At 38.4% G+C, this 17,674-nt stretch overlaps 1 protein-coding gene across 3 annotated transcripts in view; it reads left to right on the plus strand.

Annotated features, from left to right (window-relative positions):
- DCAF1 (DDB1 and CUL4 associated factor 1) overlaps positions 1 to 17,674 on the plus strand; it is an 81,926-nt gene that overhangs the window by 31,183 nt on the left and 33,069 nt on the right. For all 3 annotated transcript variants that reach the window (XM_069561104.1, XM_069561106.1, XM_069561105.1), the window contains 7 exons: positions 7,895 to 8,032; positions 9,007 to 9,519; positions 9,809 to 9,910; positions 12,527 to 12,685; positions 13,861 to 14,040; positions 14,565 to 14,774; positions 15,586 to 15,755. In XM_069561104.1, the coding sequence (XP_069417205.1) occupies positions 7,895 to 8,032; positions 9,007 to 9,519; positions 9,809 to 9,910; positions 12,527 to 12,685; positions 13,861 to 14,040; positions 14,565 to 14,774; positions 15,586 to 15,755 (1,472 nt within the window). The remainder of the gene's footprint in view (positions 1 to 7,894; positions 8,033 to 9,006; positions 9,520 to 9,808; positions 9,911 to 12,526; positions 12,686 to 13,860; positions 14,041 to 14,564; positions 14,775 to 15,585; positions 15,756 to 17,674) is intronic.

Below are 17,674 nucleotides of genomic sequence, written 5' to 3' on the forward strand. Positions count from 1 at the left end.
CTTCTCCAACACTGCAGTTCAAAAGCATAGATTCTTTGGCTTCAGCTTTTTTTATGGTCCAACTCTCACATCCATACATGACAACTGGAAAAACCATAGCTTTGACTATAGGGACATTTGTCAGCAAAGTGATGTTTCTGCTTTTTAATATGTTATCTGGGTTTGTCATAGCTTTTCTTGCAAGGAGCAGGCATCTTTTAGTTTCATGGCTGCAGTCACTGTCTGCAGTGGTTTGGGAATCCAATAAAATAAAGTCTGTCACTGTTTTCATTTTTCTTCCATCTATTTGTTATGAAATGATGAGATTGAATGCCATGATCTTAGTTTTTTGGATGTTGAGTTTTAAGCTAGCGTTTTCACTTTCCTCTTTCACTTTCATCAAAAAGCTCTTGAGTTCCTCTTTACTTGCTGCCATTAGGGTGGTGTCATCTGCATATCTGAGGTTATTGATATTTCTCCTGGCAATCTTGATTCCACTTTGTGCTTCATCCAGCTCAGCGTTTCTCATGATGTACTCTGCATATAAGTTAAATAAGCAGGGTGACAATATACAGCCTTGACGTACTCCTTTTCCTATTTGGAACCAGTCTGTTGTTCCATGTCCAGTTCTAACTGTTGCTTCCTGACCTGCATACAGATTTGTCAAGAGGCAGGTCAGGTGGTCTGGTATGCCCATCTCTTTCAGAATTTTCCACAGTTTATTGTGATCCACACAGTCAAAGGCTTTGGCATAGTCAAGAAAGCAGAAATAGATGTTTTTCTGGAACTCTCTTGCTTTTTTGATGATCCAGCGGATGTTGGCAATTTGATCTCTGGTTCCTCTGCCTTTTCTAAAACCAGCTTGAACATCTGGAAGTTCACGGTTCACATATTGCTGAAGCCTGACTTGGAGAATTGGTCAGAGGGATAAAATTGGAGAGAATGAAATTTCAGAAATTGTAACTTTTAGGTCAACATTTCTAAGATTTCATACTCGGAAACATTAAGATTACCCTAAAATTTTAATAGGTGTTTTATGGTAAAAATATCCTTCATGTTAGGGGTCAGTTAGGTAGATGGCTACTATTTATTGAGTGCCAGGCGTGTGCTGAGCATTTTATTTGCATCTATCACTTAACTCTCACAGTATCCCATGAGGTAGGAAGAAAAGCATGATCTATGGTATTTCAGAAGGAGAGAGAAAAGAAATGGTTTTAATACAGAAGGGGTGAGACCCAGATCTGTCAAGCTGACTCACCAGGGTAACCTATAAACTCTCCTATTGCACACAATGCAAATTCCAGGTAAACTGTTAAAAAAAAAAAAACTCTCTTTTTTTCTTTTCACCAAAATGGTTTTATTTCGGCCACTGATAACATGTGCAACAGTGCAACTGTATCATTACTTTGTTTCGTTTCCTTAAGTATTACTTAAATATGCATGGAAAATACATGTGTACCTTTAAGAAATGTAACACATTACAGTCCTTTGTAAACAGAACTCCTCAATATATTTTCTTGCTTTGTTTCATACATAAATAACACAATCTACAAAGTTATAAATAAAACTTAACTCTTATGACCTAAACATATATACAAATTTTGGAGCTTGACAAGAGTGTTTTCTTTCTGATTTTATATAAGTAACAACATGCAGTATTTGCAATGTTTTTTTAATCATATGCTGCTGCTGCTGCTAAGTCGCTTCAGTCGTGTCCGACTCTGTGCGACCCCATAGACAGCAGCCCTCCAGGCTCCGCCGTCCCTGGGATTCTCCAGGGAAGAACACTGGAGTGGGTTGCCATTTCCTTCTCCAACAAAAAACAGAAACTCTTACAGTGAAATCCCTAGGTGCCAGAAATGAAGATGGAACTGTAAAACAGAAGTGATAATTGAGGCCAAGAGACAGAATCTTGGGTGAGGAGTTAAAAGAGGGATCTTGACCTCTACGTAAAACTGGGACTCCCAAGGGACCTTCACTGAAGCAGTGGAAAAGAAAAATATCTGCTTTATGCTGTGGGAAGATGACAGAGTTCTCAGTCTCTGACTTCAGTCTAGGGGCAGGGCAGGTAGTCTCCTGTGACAGATCCTGGGCATGGGTTACTTGGGTATATGCTTGAAAGTTTTGTTATATGATTGGCAACCCCAGAGTCGATGAACAACAGTAACAACATTGTTCTGGATCAGTAATGTTCTTTGGTTGTCTGGCAGAAGCAAATATAAAACTCCTCTTGGGGGGAAGCTCTCACAATCCAGAAGGGATTCTCACAGAAAAAACAATTTTCAGGAGAAGTGAGTTTTCAAAAAAACTACAAAAGTATCCCGGCAAATAATCCTCCATGAGTAAGAGTCACCAGTTAAATAATGATTGGATGTGTTTATTTTTATGATTTTTCATTACTAGGGTGTAGAAGTGTAACTGATTTTTGTGTATTTATTTTGTATTCTGCAACTTTGCAGAATTCATTTGTTCTAATAAGGTTTTTTTGGGGGGTGGTGTTGAATCTGTAGACTTTTCTTATGTATAAGATCATGTCATTTGTGAACAGAACTAGTTTTATTTCTTTCTTTCCAAAATAAATGCCTTTAATTTCTTTTTCTTGGCAGTTGCAGGTTGGACACAACTTAGCAACTGAATAACAGCTATGTTGAATAGAAGTGGTGAAAGCAGGCATCCTTGTCTCGTTCTTGTCTTTGGAGAAAGTCTGTCAGTCTTTAATTTGCTGTTGCATGCCATGTTAGCTCTGGTTTTGCTGTTGTTGTTTTTCATAGCTGTCCCTAATCATGCTGAGGAAATTTCCTTCTGTTCCTAGTTCGTGAAGTGTGGTTTTTGTTTGGGTTTTTTTGGCTTTGCGGGATCTGTGTTCCTTTGCCTGTGCTTTCTCTGGTTGAGGTGAGCAGGGGACTCCTCGCCTCTGCTTCGTTGCAGTGTGTAGGCTTCTCATTGCAGTTACTTCTGTTGTTGTGGGGGGCGGGCTTTAGGCACGTGGGCTCAGCTGCAGCTCACAAGCTCTAGCGCCCGATAGTTGTGGCACATGGGCTCTGCGGCATGTGGCATCTTCCTGGACCAGGGATTGAACCAGTGTCTCCTGCATTGCAAGGTGGGTTCTTAAGCACTGGACCACCAGGGAAGCCCTATGAAGTGTTCTTTAATGAGAGGGCTCTTACTTCTGTCAAATGATTTTTTCTTAGCAGTTGACACTCTCATGTGATTTTCTACTAATTCACAAAAATTAATTCACACTAATTCAATTAATGTGGTCTGTTACATAGATTGATTTTTGCATTTTGAACCGTATTTGCACATTTGGGTAGATTCACTTGGTTGTGGTATATACAGTAATCTCTTACGATGCTGTTTAATTCAGTTTGCAAGTATTTTTTGAGAACTTTTGCACCAGTAGTCATAAAGGATATCTAGTTTTCTTGCACTGTCTTTGTATCAGGGTATTTGGTGTCAAGGGTAATGCTCCTGCTGCTGCTAAGTCGCTTTAGTTGTGTCCAACTCCATGTGACCCCATAGATGGCAGCCCACTGGGCTCCCCAATCCCTGGGATTCTCTAGGCAAGAACACTGGAGTGGGTTGCCATTCCCTTCTCCAATGCATGAAAGGGAAAAGTGAAAGTGAAGTCGCTAGTTGCGTCCGACTCTTAGCGACCCCATGGACTGCAGCCCACCAGGCTCCTCCGTCCATGGGATTTTCCAGGCAAGAGTACTGGAGTGGGGTGCCATTGCCTTCTCCAAGGGTAATGCTGGTTTCATAGAATTAGTTCGGAAGTTTTCCCTTTCCATCCATTTTTTGGAAGAGTTTCAAAAGGCTTGGTGTTAATTCCTTAAATGTTTGGTAGAATTTACCAGGTAAACCATCTGGTCCTGGGTTTTCCTATTTGGGGTGGGTTTGATGACAGATTAACCCTCCTTAATGGTTACAGGTTTGTTCAGTTTTTCTGTTTCTTCATTAGTCAGTTTTTGTAGGTTGTGTTACTAGAAGTTTGTCCATTTAACCTGTTACTGAGTTTTTTGTTTATAGTGTTCTCCCGAAATCCTCCCTCCCCTATATTTTCGACTGTGTATCACATGGCTTGCAGAACCTCAGTTCCCTGAGCTGGGACCTAACCTGTACCCTCAAACATGAAAGCACAGTCCTAACCACTGGTCTGCCAGTGAGTTCCCTTATAGTCCTTTCTGTTTCTGTAAAATTGGTAATACTGTCTTCCCTTTTATTTTTGATTCTAGTAATTTGTCTTCTTTTTTCTTGAGGTCAGTCTACCTCAAGCTTTGTCAATTAAAAAAAAATTATTTACTTATTTATTTTTGGCTGTGCTGGGTCTTTGTTGCTGTTCTTGGGCTTTCTCTAGCTGCGGCCAGTTGGGGCTACTCTTTACTGCAGTACCCAGGCTTCGCCTTGTGGTGGCTTCTCTTGCACAGCATGGGCTCTAGGGCTCACGCGCTTCCGTAGTCGTGGTGCACGGGCTTCATTACTTTTCTGCATGTGGGATCTCACACCAGGGATTGAACCTGTGTCCCTTGTTTTGCAAGGTGAATTCTTAATACTGTACCACCAGGGAAGCCCCGTGTCAATTTCTTTTTGATCCTTTCAAAAAAACAACTTTTGGTTTCATTAATTTTCTGTATTTCTCTATTTGATATTTTATCTATCTCCACTTTAAACTTTATTATTATTTTTATATATCTGTTATGTTTGGGTTTTCTTTGCTCTTGTTTCTTGAAGTGTGAAAGTAAAAGTGAAGTCGCTCAATTGTGTCCAACTCTTTGCGACCCCATGGACTGTAGCCTATCAGGCTCCTCCCATCCATGGGATTTTCCAGGCAAGAGCACTGGAGTGGGTTGCCATTTCCTGCTCCAGGGGATCTTCCCGACCCAGGAATCGAACCCGGGTCTCCCGCATTGCAGGCAGACGCTTTACCGTCTGAGCCATCATTCTTGAAGTATATAAGTAGGTTATTAATTTGTGACCTTTTTTTTTCTTTTTATGTACTTGTAGCTATAAATTTTGCTCTTTGCACTGCTTTGGCAGCATCCCATCAGTTTTGATGTGTTGTGTTTTTGTTTCCATTCTTCTCAAGGTACTAATTTCACTGTGATTTCTAATTTGACCCATTGGTTGGTTATGACTGTTAATTTCTGCAGATGGATTTTCCAGTTTTCTCTTGGGTTATTGATTTTGCATTTCATTCCATTGTGATTGAAAAAAATTCTTTCAAGAATTTGTAAGGGCTGTAAGAGGTCAGCCCTTTTACAATTATTAAGATGTGTTTTGTGGCCTAACATATGGTCTATTCTGGGAGATGTTCCACCTGTACTTGAGAAAAATGTGTATTCTGCTCTTGTTGGATAGAGTATTCTCTATATATTTTTAGATTGAATTGATTTTCAGTGTTGTTCAGCTCCTCTGTTTCCTTGTTGGTTTTCTGTTCAGTTCTATGATTGAAAACTGGGATAAAGAGTTTCTGTTTGGGACAGTGAAATTCTAGAAATATAGTGATAATGGTTATACAGCATTGTGAATGTACTTAATCCCACTGAATTGCACACTTAAAATGGTTAAAATAGTTAAAAATTATTGAATGTAAAAAAGAAAATCAGAATTCTAAGACTGGAAAAAATGGCCATTTGGAAAATGAACCAAGGAACTACTACCAAGGAATAAAAATTACAGTTTTTGAATTTTTAAATTTAATAGACGTAGACCAAAGTCTCCACATAACTACTGATAGAATTAAAGTTGAGATATGGAGACTAGAATTAGAAAATTTTGAACGTGTCTAACAGGAGTTTCAGAAAAAGAATGGAAGGAACGTCCCTGGTGGTCCAGTGGGTAACAGTCCCCGCCCCCGCTGCAGGGAGTATGGGTTTATCTCTGGCTGGGAAACTATGATCCCACATGCTGTGTGGTGAGGGTGCAAAGGTCACATACACATATACACAAGAGAATAGAAAGGCCGCATTCAGAGACGAGGCTAGGATCTTACAAACAAATGAAAGACATGACCACTCAGATTCTCTTTCTCTCTCTCTCTCTCACGCACGCACGCACGGAATAGGAATAGAAAGCCCGTATTCAGAGAGATGAGGCTAGGATCTTAATAAATGAAAGACATGACCACTCAGATTCAGAAAGCCCAAAGAAGAATACCAAAGACAAAAGATTTTAAAAGCAACTAGAGTAAAAAAGATTCCTGCAAATTAATAGCAAGTTTTGCCACAGCATCAGTAGAGGCCACAGTAGAAAATGCCTTCAGAGAACTTTGTAAACCAAGAAATATTGGCTACAATTTTTGGGGAACAGAAGAGGGAACATATTCTGGGTAACATGTAGATGGAAGGGAATAGGTTAGAATTAGTATTTAAAGTTTTTTATGCTGTTCAGAAAGAAGAATGAAAGACACTTAAAGTAGATGATATGTTTGTTTTCACATCAGTAAGTATTTTAAAACAAAATTTCTCAAAGTGTATTGTTCAGTGTTAATAATTTATTTGAAGAAAGTTTAAAGTTTGGAAATATATAGGAGAATGACAGCATGACCTTAGGGAAGAATTTAAGATATAAAGTGCACAAAGTTTAAAAGGAAATATTATTATATATGATTACATAAAATTAAGAGTTTGTGCTTATCATGAAACACTGGTAAAAGACGTGAGTATTTCACAGAAGATGGAAGTATGAATGATCACAAGGCATGAAAAAATGCTAAACCTCATTGGTAAATGAGAAAATTCAAGTTAAATGAATCATTAAATTTTCATACCCACTGTATTACAAAAAAATAAAAAGTCTGATGGTGGTCAACTTTTAGTAAAGATGTATTTAAAAATGGACTATTCAATGTTGGAAATGTGAATTGTTGTGATTACTTTGAAAAATAGTTTGGCTGCCTCTAGTAAAGTTGAACATACACACCTGTGACTTAGTAGTTCTGTTCCTAGGTGTCTACTCTAGGGACGTATTTGCACACAAAGGTAAAAGTTAAGCGAACAAAATAGCAGCAGAACATGGTGGTGCAGAGCATTTGGAGGTACGCTGCCTGGAATAAGACCCCAGCTCTGCTACTTACTAGTTTTGTGACTTTTGGTAAGTTACTTAACCTCATTGTGACAGTGTTCTCTTCCGTAGATATAGTACTTTGTCCATCATACAAAGCTGATACAAGGATAAAGTAAATTGTATGTAAAGCCTGTCTTATGTTGGGTACTGTTTGTGACAATTACACATAACAGTATAGATGAATGTAAAAACTTGAAGTTGAGTAAAACAAGTTGCAGAAAAGTACGTATGACACACACAATGTATACAGTTCAAAGCCTATAACATTTAACAAAAGCTCTACAAGAAAATTATTAAAATTTAGGAAGGTAGATACCCTTTGGAGAGGAAGGAGGTAGGTGGTAGGGAGGGGCACATGGGAAGTTTCTGTTTCTTAAACTCATGGGTAAATCACAGAGGTGATTTTCATTTTCTTTGGACTATACATGTTTATGTATTTTATTTCATAATAAACACTAAGAGTGGGATATGTGGAGTTAAACACTTGTTTGATGGAGGACTCCTTAGACATTGCTACTGTTAATTGTGCATCGTGAACTTTAAAGAGGCGTGTAGAACTTTTAGCACCCCCTGCTTGGTTATGGAACCTTTTGGGACTTAATAGCTGCATTATGTGATAGTTGATCTTTAGCTTGCGTTTTCGTGGATAAATAGGACTGTTTCACAGATGCACAGTTATTTTAAACCACCTACTGTAGTACATTTAGTTTGCTTAGATATTGTAATCTTATGAACAATATTGAAATATTTTATTAAAAACTTTTTTTTATCAACTGAAGTCATTGCTTATATCTTGAATTATGAAATCTTGACCCACCTGATTTGTACTCTTTCATTCCCTTTACTAAAGGAAGGAATTGTTGAGAACCTTTTCAAATGGGCCCGAGAGGCTGATCAGCCGCTGAGGACATACTCTACTGGTCTGTTAGGAGGTGCTATGGAGAATCAAGACATCGCTGCCAACTACAGGGATGAGAACTCACAGCTGGTAAGGGCTGTGTCAGAGTGACTTTTTCATGTAAGATAGTATATTCACTCATTCTTTCTTGCTACCTGAAGTTGAGTCAGTAGATCTTATTCTTATTCATTGTACTAAAGTATAGCTATAATATCAATATTTCAATTCTTACCTTATGTAAGAGTTTTGACTGTACCTTTTTTTTAACTTGAAGATAGCAGTTTTTCATTTTGTCAAAGATCATGATAGTTTGTACCAGATAAACAGTACCATTTCCTCTTCCTTTCCCACATTTGGATTATGAAAAATTTCAAACATATAGCAAAATACAATTTTACAGCAAACCCTGTATATAGACCACTTACATTGATTGTGAACATTTACTGTATTTCTATCTATGACATGCTCATCCACCCATTCACCCCTCTTCTCGTCTAGTCATCATTGTTTGTTTTTTTAAAATGCAGTTTGAAGTAAGTTGCAGGCCTGATCACTTTTTTTTTTTTTAAACTAAGCATAATACTAAAGTTTTGGATCAGACCAAAAAATGAATACCTAAAGGAAAACATAAGTGGTGAACTTGAAAAATAGCTTATGTAATTATGTGTAATGTGGATGACAGTATTTAACAGAATACAGATAAAAGTTTATAAAACCTTCATGTTTGCTTTTCAAAGACACTTGTAAAAAATTGTGAATATACCTGGTGTCTGCCCCTTCAAATGTGATGGTCCGGTCCAGCATGATCTGGACAGATGTGCTGTGAATTAGGTTTTATCTGCAAATCTTCTGGTTTAGATTCTTGGAAATTTTATGGGGAATGAGACTTTTAGCCATTATTTATTTCATCAAGCTGTAGGAAATCAAGTCAACATACTTGTCAGATCTGTACTCTTACCAGTCATTGAGATAACTGCCTGAGTATCCTTAAATGGAAGTAAGAATTACTTGACTCTTAAGATACAGAGGAGATAAATCTGTTTTATTCCAATATCTGTTGATAGGTGGCAATAGTGCTTCGAAGATTGAGGGAGCTACAGCTTCAGGAGGTAAATTCAAGGCAAGAAAGCAAGCGTCCTAGCCCACGAAAGCTCTCCTCTGAACCCCTTTTGCCTCTGGATGAAGAAGCTGTGGATATGGACTATGGCGACATGGCTGTGGATGTAGTGGATGGTGAACAAGAGGAAGCTTCTGGAGACATGGAGATCTCCTTTCATCTTGAGTCAGGCCACAAGACCAGTAGCAGAGTGAACTCAGCAACCAAACTTGAAGAAGGGGCATTGAGGAAAAACAAGTCAACAAAACAGGCTGACAGAGAGAGCTTCAGGAAAGCCAAGCAAAAGTTGGGTTTTTCATCATCCGATCCAGACCGCATGTTTGTTGAATTGTCCAACAGCAGCTGGTCAGAAATGTCCCCCTGGGTGATTGGCACCAATTATACCCTTTATCCTATGACTCCTGCTATTGAGCAGCGACTTATTCTCCAGTATTTGACCCCTTTAGGAGAATATCAGGAGGTAAGCTTACTGGGAAAAGTAGTGTTCACTCTTTAAGACTACTGTGTTTATTTCTGGGGTATTTTGTGATGGCATATTATACATTGATGTGTTTTCATTCTAATACAGAAAAGTCTGCGTCAAACTGGTAAAGTCTTATGGAAGTCACTCCTGATAAGGTCTTTTTGAACAAAATGTGCTTATATGCTTATCTTTATAAAGGAGGGAGGAAGGGTTTCTTTAGTCTTCTGTCAGGAAATATGTGAAAATAAATCCAAATGTTAAGACATGTTTTTGGTGTTCATTTCAGTTACTCCCCATATTCATGCAGCTTGGGTCACGGGAGTTGATGATGTTCTACATTGACTTAAAACAAACTAATGATGTCCTGCTTACATTTGAGGCACTCAAGGTAAAGTTCTTTAAAATATTAGTTCCTGAGCATTTAATTAATGTGGATTGTCTATGTGTTTTGGTATATAACATCTCTGGATTTTATTGTTTAGAATGTTTCTATTACCAGATGTGTGAGTAGCAACAAATGAAAATTTCTTGTGTAAATAGAAGAGTTGAGGCTTACCAAGTTACTAACTGTATACATATTGTATGATGTTAGGTTATCTAGAGTATAAATCAGAAAATGAATAAAGAAATAAAGACATACCCAAATTCAGTGAAAGTAAAGAAATTTCTAGGTTGCAAAAGGGCTAAATATAGGCAGGCAGGTATGTCTAGCCCACTAAATCCATACCTCTTCATGATAATTAAGGTAATCTGAAGGGAGAGAGGTTAAAAGTTGAATGAATAACATTGTGGCTATTACAGTTCTACCTAACAGGTAACTAATGGACACAGTATTGTTCTGTGATGTTTATAGTATTAGACAGATAAGTTATGTCTCTGCTGTTTATCATGTGGTTGAGAGAGCCAGGCATGTAAGCCTGTGATTTTTTTTGAATATTATAGATGTTGTGACAGAAGTATTGGGGCACAAAGGAAGGAATGGTCTGTTCTCTTTGAGAAATAGTAGCTTCTAATCAAAACCTCTGAAAAAGAGATGATGTTCTTATTCTTTAAAGATATAATTTCATTCCTGATAGATATTCCAGAGCTACACTGTCCAATAGAACTTTCCATGATGACGGAAATGTTCTTTGTGCTTTTCAGTACAGCTGCTACTTGCCACAAATTAGCATGTAAAGTGTAGCTAGTGCCACTGAGCCCCTGAGTTTTTAACTTAATTTTAATGAAATTAGCCACATGTAGCCAATGACTACTGTGTTGGCCAGCACAGTTCCAAAGTGCATTGGAATTAAATAGAAATGATGAAATTTGACTTGCAGACCCCAGAAATTTTAAGTTTGGAGGAGGTCAGACATAAATTGAAGTAACATGTATCCCTGTGTGTGGAATGCAGTGTGTGTGTGTATGTGTGTATAAAGCGTGCAAACTCATGATTTTACTTTGAACAGTGGGATGAAGCTGAAGGGTCAGAGTTGTCTCCAGTGGCCCAAGGTATTGCTTTCAGATGCAGCGTCCTGTCTTGAAAAGGAAATAGTGGAAGAAGGGCTTTGGGTAGTTGCTATTTCTGTAGGTCTTTGTATGAGAACCTATAATGGGTGTCATTATTCACCTGTTTCTATGCAGAATCATGTAAGGGGTTAGAGAAAATGGAATAAGGATGAACAGGGTAAAACCAGATAAGAGATCTTTCTTATGGGGAAATAAAAAGTGTAGAAAGTTATACGTACGGTTTTGTTCAAAAGGAAGACTCAGCTATGCAGGAGAAGGGGTAAGTGTTGAAGTTAGTAGAAACAAAATGGGTTAAAATAGTAAATTAAGAACTAGACCTTATACGGAGGTACAGTATAAGGAGTGAAAATAGAGTCTTTGCCCACAAGAGTGAGGTGAGCCACGTATGGGCTAACTAGAATTAAGGTTCTTGGTAAAGATTGAGCCCGTTTGTTCTCTGTTTTCCCTGCTGCTGATTCTGGCAGTGGAACTGCCTCTTTATGGTGCTGGTTTTGAGAAAAAAGCACGTGCAGTGGCCTGAGTATTGGGGAGGGAACCACACATGGTTTAGCTGTTTCTTAGGGAAAGGCTTGGTGGTAGAGGTTTGTGTATCAGACAAGAAAAGTAAACAGGGAAGGGATTTGAATTATATATAAGGATTAGTCCGAGTCTGTGTATTGAGAGAATGTCTGAAGAGGGTACACACCTGTTGACCTTGGTGAAATTTGTACAAGTATCAGTTACAAATCTGTATCATTTTGTCTGTACCTGCTGCCTGTCTCATGACCCAGAAGACACTTTGGTGTGAGAAACAGGAGGGGGAGCTCTAGTTCTCATGAGGCTGCATCCATGTTGGCCTGGATTCAAAGTCATTGAGCAGCCTGCTGCTTGCATTGCACTGCCTGCCTTTAAATTGCCCAGAAGTTCAGGTCCACCCAGAGAGGCTAGTAAGAATCGGATAGCAAGGTAACAAAACTTAAAAGACAACAAAAACTTGCCTAATATAGACTTAATGAAATGTATTATTATAAATTCTATTTAAAGTGCATTCTGATTAGTACCAGAAATGTACTAGTTTTTTGAAGATTGGTTTTGAGGATATAAGCAAGTATCAGTTTAAAAGAAAGCAGAGTTTTGGGTGAATCAGTGACTGGGCCAAAGCTAAAACATAGAGCTGATTATGTTTAAAAGGATTAAAATGGAAAGGGTGACAAAAATCCATTAGGGAAGATATGTAATAGTAAAACAATTATAGGAGTGTGTCATAATGTACAGTAGTATTCTTCATTTCTTGCTTTTCACCGTCATGAAAACCTTTGGTATTAGAAGGGAATGTTACGGAATTCTACAGTTTTTGTTTGCTTATTTTGTTTCCCTGAAGCAGTATTGGTTTTACTTATGTTTTGAGGGGGTGGTTGTCTGCTTCTAAGGAGTCGTTGTATTTAGCAACTTAATATTCTGTGAAGAGATATTTGTACTAGATTGTTCCATGGTAATATGTATCCTCTTTGTGTAGCACCTAGCGTCTCTCCTGCTCCACAATAAGTTTGCCACGGAATTTGTTGCGCATGGTGGAGTACAGAAATTGCTGGAAATTCCTCGTCCTTCTATGGCTGCAACTGGCGTATCCATGTGCTTGTATTACCTGTCCTACAACCAGGATGCCATGGAAAGAGTAAGTCCAGTCCGTTCAGCTGTATGGGAATGGTGTAGGGTGGGGACTACTCTCATACATTTACAGAAAAGCTTTTGGGTAAGAAAACTAAACCGTTGGATCAGGCTTTAATGAAAGGAGCAAGTAACATCAATGTCTGATCTTTACTGAGCATTCTGTTTTCAGGCTCTTCTCAGGTGTCCCTCAGTAGAGTTACATTTTGCATTTTCGAGTCAGTCAGTTATAAAAACAACAGATGATGCTTTCTGTATGTTAACAGGATAGTTTGTGGTAGAGAGTAAAATCATTCCAGTTGTTCCTAGGGCTCTAGAGGTACCGTACCCCTCTGGTTTTTCTGTTTTTCCAGTTAAGATTTTTATTTCGTGTTTTTTTTTTTTTTAATGTAAGTGGGTTCTACATTAGAAAAGAAATGGGTCCCTAGACACCACAGCAACCCTTGTTGTTTCTATATCTGGGCATTCTTCTATACTTTATGCAATTGTAGCTTTTCTGGTAGAGTGAAGTTGGTAAATTCCTCTTGGGTGGTGTCTTTATTCTTCTGTGCAAATTTATTAATGGAGTAATCTTCTGATTTTAATTTTTTTACTTGTTAAGATCTAGCTTTCTGCAAAGATATGTAATCTTTTGAGAGTAGTAACCTAATCTGTGTGTATTTGTACAGAATTAATTGTGGTTAAGATTTTTAAAAGTGCCAAACAAACCTAGGTAATGCTTCAGAATTCATTGTCTGACAGGAGTCAGCGCCATGTGTGTGAACAAATCAGTGAGTGAATGGATACTGAACTTGTAGACTTCAGTATCAGAAGGCTCAGTTACTTTTATCAACTTTTTATCAGCCTGGGAAAGTCCCTTACATCTCTGAGCTACTTCATTAATTAAGTGGTGATACTAATACCTGTGTAACAGAGCGTTGTGAGCATTAAAGGATAAAAATATTTGCAGTTTGACACTCCGAAAGCTTAGGTGGAATTTAAATATGTCTCTAAATTTAGATTGTTTTCAGCCTTGGAATAGATTGTCATAAAATTTTATTGACAGCTTTAAATCAGGATGGCTTACTCAGGAATGATTATTGTATTTTGCAGATACCTACGTACACTGGTGAATTTTTTATACCTTCTGAAAGTTCCTTTCCCCCACGTTTTAAAAAGCTGTTTTATTTTTACCCTTTACAGGTTTGCATGCACCCCCACAATGTTCTCTCTGACGTGGTGAACTACACCCTGTGGCTGATGGAATGTTCGCATGCCTCAGGCTGCTGCCATGCTACCATGTTTTTCTCAATCTGCTTCTCCTTCCGGGCTGTGCTGGAACTCTTTGACCGCTATGATGGTCTCCGCCGTCTGGTGAACTTGGTGAGGTTCTTTGGTGGCTTCTCTTTGTGAGGAGTGGGGTCCTGCTTGATGGGGCTGCCCTTTAGCAGCACTGAAGAGAGGAAGCTTCTGACTGGAGGGGGTTTTTGTCATTTTTGTGGATAAAGTTTTTTTTCCTCCTTCATTCACAACTTTTTCTTCCTCTTAAGTGGTCAGAGGACTATGCCATTGTCCCGTATTACAGGCAGATGCTTTAACCTCTGAGCCACCAGGGAAGCCAGACTTGCCTTGAAGATAGTAATCTTACAGGGAGAACTGCTTGTTCTAAAAGCAGTTTTGTGCCTCTGTGTCTTTCAACATGATGGAAAGCTATGTCATTTTCCAGTATAGGTTTAGTGTTTTCATATGTCTGCTCTTAACATGATGTATAGACAGATGTACTTTGATGTTTATCAATCTTCTTGAGCATAAAAATCTACTGAAATCTTTCTACTTTTTTCTCCTTTTACTTTTCCTCTTTGTTCTTTCTTCTCTTCTGCCCCCTTCTTTTGCTCCTTTCTTAATAGATCAGTACTTTGGAGATTCTAAATTTGGAAGATCAGGGTGCACTTCTGAGTGATGATGAAATATTCGCTAGCCGGCAAACTGGTAAACATACCTGCATGGCCTTGCGCAAGTACTTTGAAGCTCACCTGGCCATTAAATTGGAACAAGTGAAGCAGTCTCTTCAGAGGACTGAAGGTGGAATTCTTGTCCATCCTCAACCTCCATACAAGGTGAGAAAACCTTGTCTAGAAGAGAAACATTGTTAGTACTGTCTGTAGCATCTCGGGCCTGAAATGCACATTCGTATCAGTGTAGTCCAGGTGGGATATACATTAATGGATTTTACTTGCACTGTGAGGAGGCAGAGTGAAATGGATGTAGGGGTGTAGGGACTTCTCTAGCTGTACAGTGGTTATATGACTCAACTTCAGTGGCCCAGGTTCAATCCCCGGTCAGGAAACTGAGATCCTAGCTGCATGCTCCAAAGGAAAAAAAAAGAAAATGGATGTACCGAGAACTCACTTTGCTTCCCGTTGTAAGTTTGCTACTTCACTGGGATACTTAAAAGATAAACTGAGATGTGTGTGAAAGGACTTTTTTCTATGGAAAGTACTAGATAGATATTCTAGCTGCTTCTGTGTGGAATTTTCTTCTGAAACCTGGTGTATCTATAATTTACTTCATGATCATTTTTGAAATTAGTGTGTTTTAGTACAAAGATGAGTATCTGCATGTTTTAAAAGTCATATATTGAAAAGAAATCAGTTATTTTATGTGATGCTTCTTTTTCTTCTTAAGGTGTGAAATACACGCACCAATAATTTGAACATTTTGTTTCCTTTTTTGGCAGAATGTATTATGAGTCTAGTTACAAATAAAAGATGGAGCATCATTATTTCACATGTGGGCTGTGGACTCAAGAAGTGTGTGTCAAGGCATTACTTAGCTTTATTATTAAAATCTTTTGAGCATTGAGCTGTGCTGGAGAAAACAGCAGGCAGATTGATAGAGCTCTTTAATAATATATCTCTCTCCTTTTAGGCATGTTCATATACTCATGAACAGATTGTGGAAATGATGGAGTTTCTGATAGAATATGGCCCAGCGCAGCTGTATTGGGAGCCAGCTGAAGTCTTCCTCAAGCTGTCTTGTGTCCAGCTCTTGTTGCAGCTTATTTCTATTGCTTGCAATTGGAAGACCTATTATGCAAGGTGGGACCAGAGAGAGGTTTCAAAGATCGGCTCTTTGCTAATGTTAATGTTGGTTTTCACATGGTGTATGCTTAACAAATATTTGTTGAATTGAATTAAAATTTTGGACTTGAATCTGAGAAACTAGATTAAGCGTGATAATTAAGCATGATAAATATCTTTAAATGTACAGAGTGCTTGGTCTTGATGATTATATATACTGCACCACAGATAAGGATCATGTACTCTTAGAGAGGTTATGCAATCTATGTGGCTACAGCTTGCAGAGGTGTGTTGAAGTTGTCCTGAGACTGGAGTCTAGTATTCTTTGTACTTAGACTTTAAATGTCTCTCTACTGCTTGGCAACCATATATGATGTTTATTTGACCTTCACATACAGCTGTATTTTTTGCTTTTGGTAGGGTATGAGCAACCTAGATAGTATATTCAAAAGCAGAGACATTACTTTGCCAACTAAGGTCCATCTAGTCAAGGCTATGGTTTTTCCTGTGGTCATGTATGGATGTGAGAGTCGGACTGTGAAGAAGGCTGAGCGCCGAAGAATTGATGCTTTTGAACTGTGGTGTTGGAGAAGACTCTTGAAAGTCCCTTGGACTGCAAGGAAGTCAGCCCTGGGATTTCTTTGGAAGGAATGATGCTAAAGCTGAAACTCTAATACTTTGGCCACCTCATGCGAAGAGTTGACTCATTGGAAAAGACTCTGATGCTGGGAGGGATTGGGGGCAGGAGGAGAAGGGGACGACAGAGGATGAGATGGCTGGATGGCATCACGGACTCGATGGACATGAGTCTGAGTGAACTCTGGGAGATGGTGATGAACAGGGAGGCCTGGCATGCTGCGATTCATGGGGTTGCAAAGAGTCGGACACGACTGAGCGACTGAACTGAACTGAGGGTTTTCACCATTAGAACAAAGCTGGACAAGGCTTAGGGAAAAACAGCTAATGGAATCAAGCAGTTGGGTAGGTTCTATTTGAGGCTGATGCAAAAAGAAAGCTATGTTTTGGATAAGCAGTCTGGAGGGTACAAAGAAACAAAGTTTATAAGCTGTGGTTCTTGACCTCCTTGCCTTATCCACCCACTGCCATAAAGACAGGTGGTTTCTTACTCTAATTCCTAGGATAGTTAAATCTAGAGGAATACTTTTGGAGTGGCCATCTTCAAGCTTTTTGGTCTGAAGATTCCTTTACTGTACTAAAAATTATTAGGACCCTTAGAGCTTTTGTTTTTTATCTATTGATATTTAGCATATTAGAAATTAAAACTGAAAGTGTAAATATATTTACCAACTTATTTAAAAATACTCTGAAGCCATTGCTTATTGGCATTTTTTATGAAAAGTTTCCAAAATAAAGCCAGCTGATTTTCACAGGTATCTGGCTTAAGTGATCTCATATCTGCTTCTGTATTCAACCTTTTGTGATATCACACATGACATAGCCTCTGGAAAGCTCTGTATACACTCATGAGAGGAGAGTGAGAAAGGAAAAAATAACACCTTAGTGTTATTATGAAAATATTTTTAAAATCTCAGCACCTTTCGAAAAGGTCTTAGAGACTCCTAGGGTCCCCAAGCACACTTTCAGAACCACTGTTTTTAGAGTATTAAAGGAGGTTATTATATTTACTTGGAGAATATTTCTTTAAAAATGATGGAAACTCAATGGATAATAAGGTTATAAATACATTTTTTGAATGGTAAATCCATATGTGGGTTACTTAAGAAAAAATAAATATGTCCTTTAAAAGCTTATTTTTAAAAATAGAATTAAATACTTGTTTTTGCTTAGAATATACAAAAACTTTAGAAATAAAAATTATTCTTTGTTCTTGTTCAGTGGCCAAATTGTGTCCAACTCTTTGTGACCCCATGGACTGTAGCCCGCCAGGCGTCCTTGTCCTTCACTGTCTCCCTGAG

The sequence above is a fragment of the Ovis canadensis genome, chromosome 19 (genome assembly GCF_042477335.2).
Source record: "Ovis canadensis isolate MfBH-ARS-UI-01 breed Bighorn chromosome 19, ARS-UI_OviCan_v2, whole genome shotgun sequence".
Taxonomy (NCBI): domain Eukaryota; kingdom Metazoa; phylum Chordata; class Mammalia; order Artiodactyla; family Bovidae; genus Ovis; species Ovis canadensis.